This window comes from Nycticebus coucang, chromosome 16 (assembly GCF_027406575.1).
Source record: "Nycticebus coucang isolate mNycCou1 chromosome 16, mNycCou1.pri, whole genome shotgun sequence".
NCBI lineage: Eukaryota > Metazoa > Chordata > Mammalia > Primates > Lorisidae > Nycticebus > Nycticebus coucang.
Window position 1 is genome coordinate 71,074,260 of NC_069795.1, and position 20,420 is coordinate 71,094,679.

At 38.2% G+C, this 20,420-nt stretch overlaps 1 protein-coding gene across 3 annotated transcripts in view; it reads right to left on the reverse strand.

Moving 5' to 3' along the window:
• Nucleotides 1-5,633: 5,633 nt before the first annotated feature.
• The window catches only part of IQCB1 (IQ motif containing B1), a 55,143-nt gene continuing 40,356 nt past the window's right edge, over nucleotides 5,634-20,420 (reverse strand). For all 3 annotated transcript variants that reach the window (XM_053564905.1, XM_053564907.1, XM_053564906.1), the window contains exons 13-15: nucleotides 19,792-19,923; nucleotides 7,846-8,002; nucleotides 5,634-6,475 (exon numbers count right to left, since the gene is read on the reverse strand). In XM_053564905.1, the coding sequence (XP_053420880.1) occupies nucleotides 6,246-6,475; nucleotides 7,846-8,002; nucleotides 19,792-19,923 (519 nt within the window). In that variant the 3' untranslated portion in view covers nucleotides 5,634-6,245. The remainder of the gene's footprint in view (nucleotides 6,476-7,845; nucleotides 8,003-19,791; nucleotides 19,924-20,420) is intronic.

Genomic DNA, 20,420 nt, shown 5'->3' on the forward strand with positions numbered 1-20,420 from the left:
TTTACATTTAATGTATTATCGATATAAAATGAATTTAAATCTATCCTTTTTCTAGTTGTTTTATGATTTCATTTAATCTTCATTATCTTTTTTTATCATTTATTATTATTTTTTTAGAGACAGGGTCTCTCCCTATTGCCATGCTGGAGGATAGTAGCATGACTATAGCCTCAAACTCCTGGGCTCAAGCAATCCTCCTTCCTCAGCCTCCCAAGTGGTTGGGACTATAGATGGGTATCACTGTGCCCTAATTTTTTGTTGAGATGGGATCTTATTATATTGCTTAGGGTAGTTTTGAATTTCTGACCTCAAGTGATCCTCCTATGGCCTCTCAAAGTGCTGAAATTACAGGCATAAGCCACTGAGCCGAGCCTTCATGATCATGTTATACATCCTCTTTTATTATTGTTTCAGTGGTTATTCTAAGGTTTGTAATAGACATAGTTTACCTAAAAATATTATCCTTTAAAAACCTTAACAACTCCATTTCCTTTCTTCTATTTTTTTTTTGGCCTATTGCTATCATACAATTTACCACTACACATGTAATAAACTACACAATGCACTGTTACTATGTACTAATGATATGTTAATAATGTATTAGTTTGAGTCAATTAACTTTTAAATTTACTAAAAATAAAAAAATCCCTTTATATTCATTCACTCTTGTTTTTTTTTTTTTGAGACAGTCTCACTTTGTTGCCCTGGATAGAGGGCCATGGCATCCTAGCTCACAGCAAACTCAAACTCTTGGGCTCAAGTGATCCTCTTGCCTCAGCCTCTCAAATAGCTGAGACCACAGGTATCTTCACAATGCCCAGCTCTTTTTTTTTTAGAGACAGGGTCTGGCTCTTGCTCAGGCTGGTCTTGAACTCTTGAGCTCAGGTGATTCACCCACCTGAGACTCCTAAAGTGCAGGATTACAGGCATGAGCAACCACACACAGCCTCAAAAAAAAAAAAAATATACGGAATGCTCACGAATTTGAGTATCATCCTTGCACAGGCACCATGCTCATTCTTATTTTTTATCATTTCTTTCTTTCTTTGCATAGATCTAATTTCTATCTTGAATTCTGTTCCTTTTGTCTGAGGAACTTCCTCTAGCATTTCTTATAGTGCAGATCTGCTTCCAATGAATATGATTAGCTTTTTTTTTCTGCAAAAATATTTTGCCTTCATTTTCTGAAAGGCATTCTGGATGTACGTGAAATTCTGAATTGACAATTTTTTCAGCATTCTAAAGATATTTTCATTGTCTTCTGGATCGTATAGTTTCTGATGAAGTATCTACTGAAATTTTTATCTGTGTTCCTTTGTATATAACTTTTCTTTTTTTCTGCTTTAACGTTTTTCTCTTTGATTCAAATCAGTGTGAACATGATGTATTTAGGTGTTCTTAAAATTTTTATATTATTTTTTGTTATCTTGCTAAGGGTTCTCTGATATTCTTAAATCTGTGGTTTCATTTTTAAGAATTGGGCCGGGTGCGGTGGCTCATGACTGTAATTCTAGCAGTCTGGGAGGCCTAGGTGGGAGGATGGCTTGAGCTCAGGAGTGGAGACCAGCCTGAATGAGTTGGAGACCTGTAAGTGAGACCCTGTCTCTCCTAAAAATAGAAAAACTAGCCCAGCTACTTGGGAGGCCGAGGCAAGAGAATCACTTAAGCCCAAGAGTTTGACGTTACTGTGAGCTGTGATGCTACAGCCCTCTATGGAGGGCAACAAAGTAAGACTCTGTCTTGTAGTAGCCTGTATAGCCTATGGCTAAGAGGAGTGACAGTTATAAGAAATACCTATATAGTTCCATAATGGAACACCTTGATGAAAAGGGCATGGGGAGGGATTTAGCTCTCCTAACAAGCATGAGAGCTCATGAGATGAGAGCATTGGTAAATTGCCAGTCTCTACACCTGTGCTCTTGCAAGGCATGAGATGAGCCTTATATTAGGCTGGAAGAGAAAGCAGTCGGGAGCAGGTGAATTCTATCATGGACCCGCTTACTCTGTCTCCTCTCATGCCTGCAGAATGCCAGCACGGTGTCTGTCTGCTGAAGATCACTAAGCTCTACTAAAGACTAAGATCTAGCTATTCTAAGACTGCTTTACTCTCTCTAAGACTCTCCTCTCACACAAGCTAATAGCCCTCAGGCACCTAAGAGAAACTGTTCCTGAGCAAGGTAGCTTAGCGGTCTGTGTCCGGAACCTAGATAAGCTGGCCCAAGACCTGGCCAGTACTGAGCCCTGACAAGTGGTGTCAGAGGTGAGCTATGACACTGTCTCAAAAAAAAAAAAAAAAAAATCTTTTTTTAAATCCTTGGCTATTTATGCTGCACTTATTTCTCTATTTTCTTTCTTATATTAGACTCCAATTAAATGCATGTTACACTATTTGATATTGTGTCAGCTCTCAGAGACTCTATTCTTCTATTTCCAACCCTTTTCATTCTTTTTTGGCTTTGTCTCAGGGTTTCCGTTTGGAAAATGTCTATTGATGTTTTGCCAAGTGTACCTATTCTTTACCCAATTGTGTCTCGTGTGTTAATGAATTCATCAAAGTAATCCTTAACCTCCAATATTGTGACTTTCATTTCTAGCATTTCTACATCCTTTAAAAAGAAAATGATTCTGTCTCTAAAATTCCTTATCTGTTCCTGGATGTTATCAACTTTTACTTTCTATCTTTCTGTTATGTCAGTATCAGATTAACACATTCCAATATCCGTGTCTTCTCTGAATCTTGCTTTTCTCTTAACAAAAGATTCTTTTTTTACCTATAACTTTTGTCTCAATTTTTTGACTAAATGTCAGACATCATATATAGAACAGAGAAAGACTGAGGTAGATACTACTAGGGGCACACCTCTTTTTCTATCTGACAGTGTGAGGGTGTTGTACAATAATTTGTGCGGTTTTTTGTCCCAATTTCCTGAGTAACAGGAATGTCTTTGTTGGTCATAATAGGTCCTTGGATCATACCTGAGTTTATATGCCAAGGAGGTAACTTAGGATGGGAGCTGAGTCATGCCAAAAAGATCAATCACTTGATGAGAAACTTGGGACTTTGGGCTACATGGTATTTCCAGAGAGAGAATTGTGGCTGGAGATTTGAGTTCAATCACATCAATGATTCAATAAATAATACCTAAGAAACGAAACTCCAGTGAAAACCCTGAACACCCATGCTCAGTTGAGTTTCCTGGCTACTGAGTATATTGATGTCCCAGGTGGATGATGCATCCCGATTCCATAGGGAGTGGGTGTAGAACTCCACATTTCCCCCAGGCCTTGCCTTAAGTGTTCTTTGTATGGCTGGTGCTGACAATAATATGACAGCATATTAATCGTAAGTGTAGCTGTTTCCTGAGTTCTGTGAGTTGTAGTGATTTATCAAACCTGATGGGGTTGTGGGAAATCCTAAATTTGTAGCCAGTTGTTCAGAAGCATAGAATCCTGAACTTATGGGTAGCATCAGTAGTGAGAGCAGTTTTGTTGATGATTGAGTTCTTAACTTGTAGATCTGCATTAAATCTAGGTGGATAGCATCAGAATTACATTGCATTGTTTTATAGTAACACAGGGCAGTTATGTCAAACTAGTCCACTTAGCTGAATTTAGATTTTTTTTTTTTTTGAGACAGAGTCTCATTGTGTCGCCCTTGGTAGAGTGCTGTAGCATCACAGCTCACAGCAACCCCAAACTCTTGGGCTATAGCGATTCTCTTGCCTCAGCCTCCCAAGTAGCTGGGACTACAGGGGCCTGCCACAACGCCCAGCTATTTTTTTGTTGCAGTTGTTTTAGCTGGCCTGGGCCGGGTTCAAACCTGCCATCCTCTGTGTACATGGCTAATGCTGTAACCACAGTGCTTCGGGCGCCAAGCCAGTTAAAAAAATTTTTTTTTTAATCTCTAGTGCACTACAGACTTCAAATTCCTTTCAACTAAGTTTTTAGTTGCTTACCTTGTGCTTAGGGTGAGATCTGGGATCTGTGTTCTTGCCCCACCCTCTACTTTCAACCATCTCTGTATGTTTTTGCCATAGGTCTCCCTCCATGCACTGTTCCCTATCCCAACAACAAATTACTATTGTTTATTACTTGATGCTAAGATCATTGTTGGGACAGTGGCGTTTTGTACTGATGCATTCTAAATCTTTTTTTTTGTAGATACAGAGTCTCACTTTATCACCCTCGGTAGAGTGCCATGGTATCACACAGCTTCACAGCAACCTCCAACTCCTGGGCTGAAGCGATTCTCTTGCCTCAGCCTCTCGAGTAGCTGGGACTACAGGCGCCTGCCACAACGCCCAGCTATTTTTTGGTTTGCAGTTCAGCTGGGGCCGGGTTTGAACCCGCCACCCTCGGTATATGGGGCCGGTGCCTTACCGACTGATCCACAGGCGCCGCCCTGATCCATTCTAAATCTTAAGCCAACTCTCTTCTGCTTGTGCTTAGGGGCAGTAGTTCTAGGATTCCTATTCCTATACCCTACGGCAACCAAACTGCCTTTTATCTGTTCGGTCTTACATAGAATTTTCTCCCCAGCATTAGCAGAGCTCTTCTTTGTATTGACACAGGATTTGGGGGCCCCAAGATGATTTTCTGTCCCTGCCCCAGAGATGAAGGTATTTTGTTTCTATCCCTCCCTCAGCAACACTGGATCTCTGCTTGTGTCCAGGGCTAGTGTTTCCTATGCTTCCCTCCTTCCTTCCTTATATACAATGGAATTTTGCTGGAGTATTGATGGAAAGAGAACTTGCTGCCCTTCTCTAGCAGCTTAAGGCTTTTTAAAAGGCATGGGGAATTTTGTGGGGCATTGGGCTTGTCACCCTGTAGCAGCTTATTCTTTCACATTTACCTGTTCCATTAAGGGGTCTCCTCAGGCCTCCTGCCTTGATCCCAACTTTTTAAATGAGCATTTGGTAGAGATCCAAATTCTTCGGTCTGGAGCTCCTAGAGATATTCTTAATGGACATGCTAATTCACACTTGGCCTTTAAAAATTTGTTAAAATTTTAGTTGATTTCTCTCTACCAAGCCATCTCTTTCCCCTGTGTTCTACTATAGGTGAAACACTTCATTTCACAGTTACTAAGTTCTATTTCAGTTAATGTGGTTAGCTTGAGGCCTCAAGAAAAATTACTTTTGTAGACTATCTGGCATTTTGTTATTGTAGAAGCAACACTCGCATGTAGCTTTCTACATTGCAAGTGAAACCAGAACTATCATCTGCTTATCTTTACACATGAATTTTATACATTACTTTTCCAATTCTGAATACAAATTATAGCATTTTGACTAGGATTTTAATAAAATTAACCACAGAAGACTGAACATTATACTACTTGGTCTTTCCATACAGAAACACTGGTTATGTCCACTCATTTATATCCTCAAGGTTCCTTATGATATGTTCATGATTTGTTAAGTGATATTAACTTAAATTTCATATTGCTAAAGACACAAATGAGGTGGCTTCTAGTATGAAAACGTAATTAAATATAGGAAAATCAGAAACTACTAAGGTTGGAATTAAATAATCATATAAGTACCTAGGATAGTAATGAAAATTAAACATTATATTTAAGCTTTAAGACTCCTAAAAGAAAAGATAAAAAGGGAAATAGTGAGTTATATAATTCTCATAGTTTAATAGAAAGAGCACAATTTTATTTGGAGAGATTTTTCTTGCACTGACTCATAGTTGGATTTGTGTGTAGTTCCTTTTAGAAATAACAAAATAGAAAGTGAGTTCAACCATTGTTTTATACAAAATAGTGAAATGTCCTTCAATTGACTGTCTTTCCTCACCTTAACAAAACAAGAAGACACCTCCTATACTACTACATATTAATAGGAAAACAGGAATTCTACATAACAAACGTGAAAAGTTTAAGTAATCCTGGCAAGTCTTTCTAATCAATTATTGAAAATATTTAGACAAAACCTTAGTTGGAAACATTAGAAATGAAAGAAATATCACATTTTTTATGAACAGAATGCCATGCTGAATTCAGTTCCACAATAAAATCCACATAAATCTGTATGTATAGCCAGGAATGGGGGTGTGGAGAAAAGAAAAAGAGAATTCAGAGAGAGGCAGAAGATAACTCTGTTTACTGCAAATCTTGTTTGGAAAGGAATGTCTAGAAAATCATACGTTTGGATAGTGTTAGTCTATCAGCATGCCAGAGGTAGAACCAATACAATCTCCTGAAATGAAAGATTCCTGTTAGCTCTCAGGGTAACTTTCTAAGGTGGTTTGGTTCCACCAATGAATAAAGTTCCTAATTCTACACTAAGCTCATCCTTTGGAACATCAATCTCATCTCCTGGTTCTTCCCCAAGCTTCTTCCACCAAGGTGCCTGTATATGTTTCAGGGTGGTGAGGTGGGCCTCCTTGGCCTTGGCTGCCATAGGCCTGGATCTACTTAGGAAGAGCTCAGGTTCTTTCCCTTCTGCCTCCTTCAGACTTGGTGCCTCTGTAGTAAACAGAAAATAAATAGGTGAGTAGAAGAGTCCCGTGCCAAGCAAACAGGAACTTTGAAACTACAGAGCTGGAATGCTGCTACAACAGGCAGGCACAGGAATCCAACTCTGAGTCTATTATCACTGCTAACTGTATGGTATACATTACCATATGGTATACAGTTGCAGGTGTGGCTTCTAGCAATTCTCCCACACCCTGTTCACTTCTGTGCTTATCAAAAAAAAAAAAAAAATGAAGATGATGTAGATTTTTGTTAGATGGTTTATTTAAAGAATAGGGACCTAAAAAAATACTAGTAGAACCTCATCCTTTGGATCAGTTTTGGCCACTTATCCAATTCAAAAACAAAATTCACAAATAATGGCCATTAAATAGAGAACTCTGCACAATTGCCAAGATGTGGAAGCAACTCAAGTGCCCATGAACCCATGAATAGATTAACAAACTGTGGTGGATGTATACCATGGGGTACTATTCAGTCATAAAAAAGAGGAAGACTACATTTTTGTGTGTTTACCTGGATGAACACATTCTTAGCAAAGTATCATAAGAATGGGAAAAAAAGTATCCAATGTACTCAATATTAATATGAAACCAATTTATTAACAACTACATGCCCCATGAAAGAAAAACACAAGTTAGTCTAGTGAGGGGGAGGGCAAAGGAGAAAAAGGGGAGTGGAGAGGAGAGAAGGTGAATGGCAAGATCTCACTTGATATGCACAATGTGCGGGTGTTCTGAATGTTTCTGGGTGAAGGTCTCAACTAAACTTGAACTTTACCTTGGAAACAAAAACTATGTAACCTAAACATCTGTGCCCTCATATCAATCTGAAATAAAAAATTAATTAATTAATTAAAAAAATAGAGAGAACTCTGGCCCTTTCTGTCCACATACACTAAAGGAAATTCCAGAGGCTGACTGAAACACTGTGTGTGGCTTCCTGGATGAAATCTCTCATTAAATGGACCAGTGGTTGTAAGGCATAGATAAATTAATTTTTGTGAAAGCTCTTCATTACAAATTATATAGTCCTCTATAAGGGAATGGCACTTTAACTATTATCATCGTCCATTTCTACAATATGACCAAATATTTTTCAGATTACACAGCAGAATCTAGACAGAAGGGCTCAGCATCTTTGAAGTTAATAACTTCATCTGAGCTGGGCGAAGCAAGCAAGAAGGAGATTATAAAACCAGGTCATCTGAAAGCACTGTATGCTGATATGCTAGAAATTTCCTGTGGACAGAAGATGAGCCAAAAGACCCCTAAATAGTGTTTTCTTTCTGAAGATTTTAGATGTCACAGATCTTGGATAGGCTGTTCCCTTTAGGAAACTATAAGGGAATGAGCACATACTCATTAGTTGTTCAATATTGGTGCTGATCTGAGCCATCAAAGCCTCTCTGTGCTGCTGGGCTCTCTCTTCTAGGGCCCTGCCCATGAAGTAGTGTTGCAGTCGTTCCTGAGCGTGGGCATGGAGCTCCTTGCTGGCCACATCTGACAACTGCGAGCCCTGGACACAGGACAGAAAAATGTGTTTCAGGAAGGACATATGTATGTTTTACCCAACCACTTAGCAAAGGTTCCAGAATGCTTAGCTGTCTCTCATTTTATCTATTGAATCTTATATCTGATATCTCCACCTTGTACTTTTTTTTTCTTTTTTGAGGCAGAATCTCACTATGTCACCCTTGCTAGAATGCCGTGGTTTCACAGCTCACAGCAACCTCTAACACTTGGGCTTAAGTGATTCTCTTGCCTTAGCCTCACAAGTAGTTGGGCCTATAGGCGCCTGCCACAATGCCTGGCTATTTTTTTGTTGTAGTTGTCATTGTTGTTCAGCTGGCCTGGGCCGGGTTCAAACCTGCCAGCCTTGGTGTATGTGGCTGGTGCCGTAACCACTGGGCTATGGGAGCCGAGCCTCCACCTTGTACTCTTGTGCAAATATTAAATAGTGTCTAAAAAACAGTGTTATATAAAAACACAGGTAGGTTAATTTCTTTCTAGTATGCTCCCATACCTCACTTCCTCGGACAGTATGGTGTTAGGTGTTATAGGAGGAGAGATAAGACTAAGAAATCACAGTGAAAATTATAAGTGGTTTGGTAAAGACCCTGGCCTAGAAGAGGTGTTAACAACCCCAAACTCTTTGTTCTTGATCCCGTCGGAAAGACTCTTTTTATCCCATCCACACTCTCAAACTTCTCTAAGCTATGATGTTATAACTGCTTCTGGCTTCATAAAACACAGGACAGAATCTTCCAAAGGACCATACTCTTGCCTAGTCAGTTTAATGGTACTTAAGTGATTAATCTGGACAAGGATGAAATAATCTTAACTTTGGAGCTGATAAAGATTAAGACACTACAGCCTTCTCAAATATTCCAGTTCCTGGATCTTGGAACTGTGCTGCTTGTTCCAACTAATAGACAAAATAGACTTCATATTAAAAACTTTTGTGCACCAAAGGACACTATCAACAAAGTAAAAAGGCAGTCCACAGAATGGCATAAAATACTTGCAAATAATCCGTTTGATAAGGGATTCATATCCAGAATGTAAGAACTCCTGAAACTCAACAACAAAACCACCAGATTAAAAAAACGGAAGACCTGAATAGACATTTCTGCACAAAAGGCACGCAAATGACCAATATACCCATGAAAAAAATGCTCAAAATCACCAATTAGGGAAATGCAAGTTCAAAAGACAAAGAGATACCATTTTATATCCATTAGCTACTATCAACAAAAATAAAACAAAATATTTTGTTAGAAAATAACAAATATTGATGAATATGTAGATAAACTGGAAAACTGCGCACTATTTTGCTGGAAATGTAAAATGATGCAGCTGTTATGGAAAACAGTATAGCAGTTCCTCAAAGAATTTACAATGAGAATTACGATATAAATCTAGCAATTCATGGGTAGTGCCTGTGGCTCAGTAGGTAGGGCACTGGCCCCACTTAGGGAGGGTGGCGGGTTTGAACCCGGCCTCGGCCAAACTGCAACAAAATAAAATAGCCAGGCATTCTGGTGGGCGCCTGCAGTCCCAGTTACTCAAGAAGCTGAAGCAAAAGAATCGCTTAAGCCCAGGAGTTGGAGGTTGCTGTGAGCTGTGATGCCAAAGCACTCTACCAAGGGCGATTAAAAAAAAAAAAAAATCTAGCAATTCCATTTCTGGACATAGTCCAGAAGAATAAGCAGGGACACAGACAGATATTTATACAGCCATATTTACAGTAGCACTAGTCATAATAACTAAAAGGTAGAAGAAATGTCCCTCTAAGGATGAATGGATAAACAAAATATAGCATATACATACAATGGAATATTATTTAGCCTTTGAAAAATAAAATTCTGACACATGCTAAAACATGAACCTTGAAGACATTAAAACAATTTGAAATAAACCTGAGTATGATTCCACTCATACGAGGTAAGCAAAATAGTCAAATTCAGAGATGGAAAGTAGAATAGTGGCTGCCAGGAGCTTGGTGGAGGAGGAAATTGGGAGGTGTAATGGATACAGTTTCATTTCTACAAGATGAAAAAAGTTCTGAAGATGGATGTTGGTAATGGTTGTGCAACAATGTGAATGTACTTAATGCTACTGTATATTTAAACATCATTAAAATGTAAAAATTTTTAATTTTGCAGAAATGTAAAAATTTTACATTTTGAGAAAATACATGAGGACATACAAAACTTAATGAATTAGAATTTCTTGAGCTGTGTGTTGCTTAAATTTGTTATTAAATTTGTAAATGTTTAAAACTGCTAAAAGCTCCTATCTACAGAGCTTAGCTCCAATTATCTATTTGTTGAAGATGAGGCATGCTTTTGTCTTTCTTCATTCTATCTCTATTTTCAGCCATGCTTCTACCTGTCTCTCCAATTCAGAGAGGGGAAAGTTGCTAATGTGATTGATCAGAACCTAAGAGATTCATCTTATTAGTGGCCAGGCTGATTGTTTTTAAAATCCGGGATCATTAGAAGAGTCAAGATGGCTGAATAGAATACAGCTTTCACCAGAGGTTCCTATACAAAGGGAGAGATGTTGGACTAAAGTGGACTCAGAGAAGCTGAAGGTAGGGAATTGAGCACAGGGAGAAGAAAGTGAGGTACACATCATCCCCACTGAGATAAAAGGTGAGGCCAAGAGGAAGAAAGACAACAAAGATTAGGTACCCAGCAACTAGTCTGAAGGCACCCATTCCCAAGAGGATGGGAGACACCTCCTGAAATGGGAGGTCAGCAGTAGGAACAAAGGATCTCTTACTTCACACCACCTGAGAGAGCTGCTAAATCCTGGATCCTCCTATACCTCTGAGCCTAGGCCCCGTATTATCTGGCACAAAATTGAGCAAATATTTTTTTCAGAAATCCTAAGCACACAGCTCACCCTTTCCCCCTATCCTGGTTGCCTGAAGGACTGCCCCCTGCAGAGGCTGGAGTGTTTGGCTAGTTTGCAGAGAAGGCGGGGGAGGGCACAGTGTGGACCACTGAGCTACAGTGTGGAAACAGTGGCTCCATAGTTTTAACTTTGGCAGGGAGAGGTGTGAACTTTCCTCTCTCCCTTTCCCACTAGTAAAGACCCTTCTCCAGCCCCCTGGGAACTCTCAGACAGATTGCCTATCTGGCAACCCTCTGAACTCTTTTGTGTGGATGTTCCTCATGCTGCCTGAGAAAGTCTGTCAGACTAGAACTCTTGGCCAGAGCTGTCCACCTGGCAACCCTTTGAACTTGTTTGGGTAGGTGTTGCTTGTGCTGCATGAACAAGTTTGACTGGAACTCTCAGCCAGAGCTGTCTGCCAGGTGACCTTTTGAAATTGAGTTGTGGTGGTATTACAGCAGTGAGGGGTAGTTTCAGCAGGTATGTCTGCGAATTCCCCTCCTTCAGCTATTACCAGTGGGGAACAGAGCTGCAGGTGTTTTTATCTTTGCTCAGCTCAGATTCCAGAAAAATACTGTAACTTCTTAGGATTGGGTAGAGGGCAGGCTGACATCAATTCGGAGTCTGGTTGAGCTATCTCACTATACTGGCTCTCAGAGTCTCTGGGACCTTGTGAGGCTATAGGGGAAAGGCCACAATCACAAGCCCAAACTCATTGGAGAAGGGGTGGTTAGCTCTAGTTCCTGAGGCCTCCTGATCCAGTCTCACCCAGCTGGTTTTAATTGTCAAATAGGTTAGTACAATGTTTCCTAAGAGTTCCCCAATTCGATTATCTCTCAACAATTATTCAGGGACAAGTTATCATTTCAATTAAAAAAGTATCATCAGGCTCGGCACCTGTGGCTGAAGTGGCTAAGGCACCAGGCATGTACACCTGAGGTGGTGGGTTTGAATCCAGCCTGGGCCCGCCAAACAACAATGACGGCTGCAACCAAAAAATAGCCGGGCGTTGTGGCAGGTGCCTATAATCCCAGCTACTTGGGAGGCGGAGGCAGGAGACTTGCTTGAGCCCAGGAGTTGGAGGTTGCTGTGAGCTGTGATGCCACAGCACTCTACCCAGGGCGACAGCTTGAGGCTCTGTCTCAAAAAAAAAAGTATCTATCATGAATATATTTTTTAAAAAGCTGAAAATACTCACAAAGAAAAATAAGCAGAAGAACTCTTGCAACATGAAAAATCAGAGCAGATCAACCCCTCTCCCAAGAGATTACAAAGGAGAGACAATAGAAAATTGTATTGCTGAAATGACAGAAATAGAATTCAGAAAGTAGTTCAAAAATTGTTTCAAGAAATTAATGAATTCAAAGTCAAAGTCACCAGGGATATGGACATAATGAGGAAAGATATAGCAGAGTTTAAGGAATTGAAAAAGGCATTTGAGGAGCTTTGAAACACAGTAGAGACCCTTGGTAATAGAGTTGAACAGGGAGAAAAAAGAATTTCAGAAACTGAAGACAAGTCTTTTGAACTATCTCAAGCATTCAAAGAGACAGAAAAAAGGAGAACAAAAATGGAATATTTTCTGAGTTTTGGGATCATCCCAAAAGATCAAACATCTGAATTATAGGAATTCCTGAAGGAGAAGAGGATGGACTTAAAGGCACAAATCTCTACTCCCAAGATATTATGGTAGAGAATTTCCCAAGAATTGCAAGAGACACAGAAATTCAGATAGTAGATAGTTTTACAACCCCAACAAAACTCAATCCAAACAAAGCATCCACCAGACACATTGTAATAACTTTGCCAAAGTTAATATGAAGGAGAAAATTCTGCAAGAAGCCAGGTGAAAGAAAGTCTTACATACAAAGGGAAGTATCAGGATGACCACAGATCTTTCAGCCAAAACTTTTCAAGCCCGAAGAGGATGGTGATCAACTTTTAACCTTCTTAAACAAAATGATTTTCTGCCCAGGATCCTGTATCCTGCTAAACTGAGTTTCATTTGTGACAGAGAAACCAAATTTTTTACTGACATCCAAATGTTGAGGAAATTTGCCGTAAGTAGCTCTATAGTAGGTAATCAGACCCATTTTTCACAATGACCAGCAAAATGGTCCACCACTAAAGTAAAATCACCCAGAAATAAAAGAACAAAGCTTAGCTTTCACAATGGTGAAAGAGATAAAAATAAGCTTTGGACCTCTGAAAAACAAGATGACCAAAACTTCACCATATCTATCATTTCTCTTAATAAATGTGAAAGGCCTGAATTCTCCTCTAAAGAGGCACAGGCTGGCTGACTAGATACAAAGCTCAGGCCAGGTATCTGTTGTCTCAAAGAAACACCTAACATCAAAGGATAAAATAAGACTCAGGGTGAAGGGATGGAAAATAGTACTCCAGGCAAATGGAAATCAGAAAAAAAGTAGGTGTCGCAATCTTATTTGCAGATACAAGTGGATTTAAACCAACAAAAAGAAGAAAAGACAAGGATAGATACTACATACTTGTCAAGGGAAGCATATAACATGAAGAGATTTCAGTAATTAACATTTACACATCCTACCCGAATGCTCCTTGATTTACAAAACAAACCCTAACTAATCTGAACAATGTAATATCTTCCTGCACTGTAATAGTTGGAGATTTTAATACCCCTTTGGCAGTACTCGACAGATCCTCTAAGCAGAAACTAAACAATGAAATAATGAACTGAAACCTGACCCTAGAATGAATGGATCTAAAAGACATACAGAACATTTCATCTTAACCAAACAGAACTCACATTCTTCTCATCAGTACATGGATCATCCTCCAAAGTTGATCATATCTTAGGTCACAAGTCTAACCTCAACAAATTCAAAAGAATAAAAATTATTCCTTATATCTTCTTGGACTATCACGGAATAAAAGTTGAATTGAACAGCAACAGAAATCTTCATGTTCAAATAGTCATGGAAACTAAATAATTTAATGGTGAACGACAAATGGGTCAAAGAAGAGATTCTAGAAGGAAATCATTAGATTTCCGGAACAAAATGATAATGAAGCCATAAACTATCAAAACCTTTCGGATACTGCAAAGGCAGTCCTGAGGGAAATTTATAGAATTAGCTGCCTTCATCAAAAACCCCCAGAAAGACAGCAAATCCACAACCTAAGGGCCATAGGAAGCAACCGGAAAAGGAAGAATAATCTAACCCCAAACCCAGCAGAAGAAAAGAAATAACCAAAAATTAAAGCAGAATTAAATGAAATGGAAAACAAAAGAATCATTCAGAAGATCAGCAAAACAAGAATCCATTAATCTTTGAGAAGATTAATAAAATTGGCAAGACTAACCAGAAACAGAAAAGTAAGATCTCTGATAACTTCCATCAGAAACAATAAAGGGGAAATAACAATATATATTATATAAATACAAAAGATCCTAAATGATTACTACAAAAAACTCTATTCCCAGAAATATGAAAATGTATAGAGGCAATGGACCAATACTGGAAGCATGCCACCTTCTTACACACAACCAGAAAGAATTAGAAATTTTGAATACACCTATATCAAGCACTAAAATAGCATCAACTATACAAAATCTCCCCAAAAAGAAAAGACCTAGACTAGATGGTTTCACACCATAATTCTACCAAACCCTTCAAAGAGGAACCAGTTCCTATATTGCATAATTTATTTCAAAGCATAGAGAAGGAAGGAATCACCCCCCAAACATTCTACAAAGCAAATATCACCCTCATCCCCAAACCAGAAAAGGGACCAACCAAAAAAGAAAACTACAGACCAGTATCATCAATGAATCATTAATGAATATCAATGCAAAAATATTCAGTTAAGATCTTAGCAAGCAAAATAAAGTGACACATTAAAAGAAGTTATACACCATGATCAAGTGGGTTTTATCCCAGAGATGCAAGGTTGGTTCAACATAAGTAAATCCATAAATATAATTCACCACATAAATAAAATCAAAAACAAAGATCATACTATCCTCTCCATTGGTGCAAAAAAGGCTTTTCATAATATCCAGCATCCTTTCTTGATAAGAACACTTAAGAGAACAGGCTTAGGTAGGACATTTCTTAAACCAACAGAGGCCATCTAAAGAAATTTCATAGCCAATATCACACTGAATGAAGTAAAACTGAAAAAATTTCCACTCATATCTGTAACTAGATAAGATGCCCACTGTCTCCACTGCTGTTCAATGTAGTGCTGGAAGTCCTACCTATTGCAATCAGGCAAGAGAAGGAGTTCAAGGATATTCATATGGGAACAGAGGAGGTCAAATGCTCACTCTCTGTGGATGACATGATCTTATACCTGGGAAACCTCAGGGACTCAACTACAAAGCTCAAAGAAGTAATCAAGGAATATAGCAACATCTCAGAATACAAAATCAATACCCACAAACCAATAACCTTCATATATGCTAAAAACAGTCAAGCCAAGAAGAAGATCAAAGACTCTATTCCTTTTACATTAGCACCAAAGAAGATGAAATACCTGGGAATATAGCTAACAAAGGACGTGAAAGATCTCTATAAAGAGAACTATGAACCCTGAGGGGGCGGAAATAGCAGAAGATATTAACAAATGGAAAAACACACCATGCTCATGGCTGGGAAGAATCAACATTGTTAAAATGTCCACACTACCCAAAGCAATCTACAGATTTAATGCAATTCCATCAACGCACCAATGTTAAACTCTGAAGAATTTGAAAAAATAGTAGCTGTTTCATATGGAACCAGAAAAAACCCTGAATAGCCTAGACAATTCTTAGAAATAAAAACAAATCTGAAGGCATCAAGTTACCAGACTTCAGATTATACTGTAAGTCTATAGCAGGCATCCTCAAACTTTTTTTTTTGTAGAGACAGAGTCTCACTTTATGGCCCTCGGTAGAGTGCCATCGCATCACACAGCTCACAGCAACCTCCAGCTCCTGGGCTTAAGCAATTCTCTTGCCTCAGCCTCCCGAGTAGCTGGGACTACAGGCGTCCGCCACAACTCCCGGCTATTTTTTTGTTGCAGTTCGGCCGGGGCCAGGTTTGAACCCGCCACCCTCGATATATGGGGCCGGCGCCTTACCGACTGAGCCACAGGCGCTGCCCATCCTCAAACTTTTTAAACAGGGGGCCAATTTACTGTCCCCCTGTCTGTTTCCCAGATCGTTGGAGGGCCAGACTATAGTTAAAAACAAAAACAAAAAAAACTATGAACAAATTCCTATGCACACTGCACATATCTTATTTTGAAGTAAAAAACAAAACGGGAACAAATACAATTCACATTGCTTCATGTGGCCCACCCGCAGGCCGCAGTTTGAGGACACCTGGTCTATAGAGATCAAAAATAGACATACATCTATGGAATAGAATAGAGAATCTAGATATGAACCCAGCCACAGATTGTGATTTGATCTTTGATAAGCCTAACAAAAGCATGCACTGGGGAAAAGAATCCCTATTTAATAAATGGTGCTGGGAGAACTGGTTAGTCCCTTGTAGAAGACTGAAAATGCACCCACATTTCTTACCACTGTCAAAAATTGATTCTCACTGGATAGAAGATTTAAATTTAAGTCATGAAACAAAAATTCTAGAAGATAGTGGAGAAAACACTTGAAAATACTGGTCTGGGAAAAGATTTTATGAGGAAGATCCCCCTTGCGCAGCAATTGCAGCAACACTAAAAATAAAAAACTTGGATTTGATCAAGCAGAAAATCTTTTGCACAGCTCAGGTAGCACATCCAAAGCCAACAGACAGCCTTCAGAATGGGAGATTTTTGCATGTTATGAATCTGACAAAGGGCTGATAACTAGAATCTATAGAGAACTCAAATTAATCAACAAGAAAAGAATAAACAACTACATTTCTAAGTGGGCAAGAGACTAGAACGGAAACTTCTCTGAAGATGATAGATGAATGGCCAATAAACACATAAAAAATGCTCATAATCTTTCATTATCAGAGAAATGCAAAGTAAAACCTAACTCCAGTAAGATTAGCCATATCTACAGATGTTGGATATGAAGAGAAGGGAACACTTTTGCTCTGCTGGTGGGATTGCAAACTAATACAACCTCTATGGAAAGAAGTATGGAGAATTCTATACTGAAGAACTAAACGTTCACCTTCCATTTGATCCCACAATCCCATTGTTAGGTATCCACCCAGAAGAACTAAAGTCATTTTACCACAAAAACATTTACACCAGAATATTTATTACAACCCACTTCATAATTACCAAGTTGTGGAAACAATTCAAATGTCCATCAACCTATGAATGGATTAACAAACTGTGGCATGTGTATACCATACAATACTATTCAGCCATAAGAAAAGATGTAGACCTTGCATCTTTTATGTTTACCTGGATGGAGTTGAAACACATTCTTCTATTAAAGTATTCCCAAAATGGAAAAAAAAATCCAATGTACTCAATATTAATATGAAACCAACATATAATAATTACACATTCACATGAATGATAAAACACAAATACAGTCTAGCAAGGGGGAGGGGCAGGAGAGAGGGCGATTGGTGGGAGGAGGGGGGTCATTTGATGGGATCTCACCTAATGTGCACCTTTTGTTCTCTTTTTAGTACTTTTAAAAGCAAGATGTCCACTTGCTTGCATTTTTCCTACTGAGAAACATGTTATCTCTGCCTTACATGTATAACATGTTTTCATTTTTTTAAGATTTTCATTGTATCATTGTTTTGAAAATTTTGATTACGATATTCCTTGGCATATTTTTTCATGTGTCTACGTCTTTCCTGGGCTTGGGTATGGGTTTATTATTTTAAGTTTAGAAAGTTTTTATTCATTATTTTCTCTCCACCTCTCCTTTAGAGAGACTCCAATTATCCATTTATTGGACACTTCAAGTATCTTGGCTCAGTAATGTTCTTTTCTTTTTTCCCTCTTCCCACCAATTTTTGACTCATTTTAAATAGTGTCTACTATTATGGCTTCAATTTTATTGATCTTTTCTACAGCAATGTCTAATCTACTATTAATTTTATCCAGTGTATTTGTCATATCATATTTTGATATTTTCATCTCTACAAGTTTGATTTAGGTATTTTTACTTTCCATATTTCTACTGACTTTCTGAAAAGAAAATGTTTTAATGCCCTTCTCTGCTAATTTTAATATCTGTATAAATTTCTGGGTTGGTTTGATCATCTTCATTAAGAGTAATGTTTCCTTGCTTCTACGTATGCTTGTTAAGGTTTGATTGACATCTAGATACTGTAACTTTTATCTTGTTGGGTGCTGAATATTTTAGTATTTCTAAAAATCTTGAGCCTTTTCTTAGGATGCTGTCAAATTACATAAAAAATATTTTGATCTTTTTGGCTCTTGATTTTATGATTTCTTTTTTTTTTGGCAGATTGGAATAGTATAGGCTAATTATATTCCACTATTAAAGGAAGATCTTTGCAAGCACTCTTTCCAATAGTCTGTAAATTATAAGTCTCTCCAGTGTATTTGATGAGAACAGGTCCTACTCCTGGGCCTGTGTGAGCTCCCGGTACTCTTCCCTCTTAATCTTTTCGGAGCACTATTTCCTTGACCTTGGATAGTTTCTTCACTTGCACATGTTGATCAATATTCTGAAGACTATTCAGGGGGTACATTCTGCAGATATTTGGCCTTCTCTCTGTTTGTAGTACTTTTCACTTCTGTCCTGAGAAGTCTAGCTGCATTGGTCTCACAGACTTTCAGTTTCATCTCAACTTGGGAATTCTAAAAGCTCCTTTCCAATTCTTTTTCCTTGGGCTATGGCCTAGAAACTCCTTCAAGGCAGTAAGCTGGAACAATTATAGGGTTCACTTTGTTCCTTTTCAGAGATTATTGTTCTTTATTATTTGATATCTCGAATCTTAAAAATCATTGTTTTATATATTTTATCTATTTTGCTTGGTTTTGGGGTTGTTTCAGGCAGGAAGTAAGTCCAGTTCCTTTCACTCCTTCTTAGCTGGACACAGATGTCAGAACTTTTTTTTACTATCTACCTATATGTGGTAACCACAGAGTGCCTGACATAATGAGGGTAGTTTTTTCTTTTTTCTCCACAGACTCACTCTATTGTGTGGGTCCCTGAATTCGGATTAGTAGGAGGAGAAAGTAGGAGGGCTTATTTGTATCTCCTGGATTGAGCCTTGCTATCCAACTCAGCTTTTACCATTGCTCTGTTTTAGTGGTTACCAAACACATGCTCAATCTCAATTATTAATATATTTGTACTCTGCTTTCCATTAGTATGGGCTTTTTTCAACCTATACAAATAAAAAGCAATCACAATAAAACTGATGTGACAAGTACCAAGATATACTAAGAATAGATAGTTCAAATGAGGGAAATCTGCCAACATTCTCCATAAAATCAGGGAAGTATGGAAGTATGAGAGAAATAGTAAGAGAGAAGAAAATAGAGGTAACCAGCAGAGGTATACAGGTGATTAAAATTAACAGCAGGAGTGGTGAGTTGCTCTCAAGACAGAGAAGGAAATAACTTTCGAAGACATATAGGAAAATAAGGTAAGAACTCAGAAGAGAAAAGCAAATAAAACCCTACCTACTATACAGTACTATGGTCAAAGAAAATCAAAGATAAAGCACCACTATTGGGACAAAGCACTATTTTCTCTATGGGGAGAAAATACTGCTAGCAGTATTCTGTGATAAAATGACTATACCTCTGAGGCCATGTAACTATAAAAACACACTGAATCCATTAACTGTATGGTAAAGTCAGGGTATTACCTTGTACCAATGATAAACATACATAAATATGAGACACTGCTTTGTTGGTATATATCATACATGGGAATAATGTAATACTGATATTATGGCATGGAAGCCTACATACTGGATGTTTTTTGACATAGTCATCCACTTGTTGCTTCAGTTCAACTCTACGTGCATCAGTGAGTTCTTGGAGTCCTTGCCAAGGAATAAATGGTTTCTTTTTCTTACGACATTTTGCTAGGAATTTAAGAACCTGGAGAGAAAAAAAAAAAGGAGTCATGTGATTTTTCTACCCTGACTAATAGAATAATTTTCTCCCTACAATATATGGTAGTGACAACATTGCAACAGTGGTTAACTCTGAATGTGTATAAGGAACATGATGGGATTGTGATAGAATAAGGGAGGAAAGTGACTTTTTAACTATCTATTCTTCTGAAGAGCTTTAATTTTGTACAAGGATATATTCACAGATTATTTGTACAGTAAATAATGAAGAGGAAAAAAGGAAATAAGCTTTGCATTCTAGTCTCAATTTTAGTTCTTTATGTTCTGAGCAAGTCACTTGATCTTTATAATTCTGCACAGCCTATAGAATTATAAATATCAAAGAGATAAAGAGAAGCTTGGTAAATGATAAAATATTATAAAATTATAAAGTATGGGGCTATGACAAAAGCACTTTCTTTTTTTTTTTTTTTCCTGAGACAGTCTCACTTCATCATCCTCTGTAGAGTGCCATGGCATCAT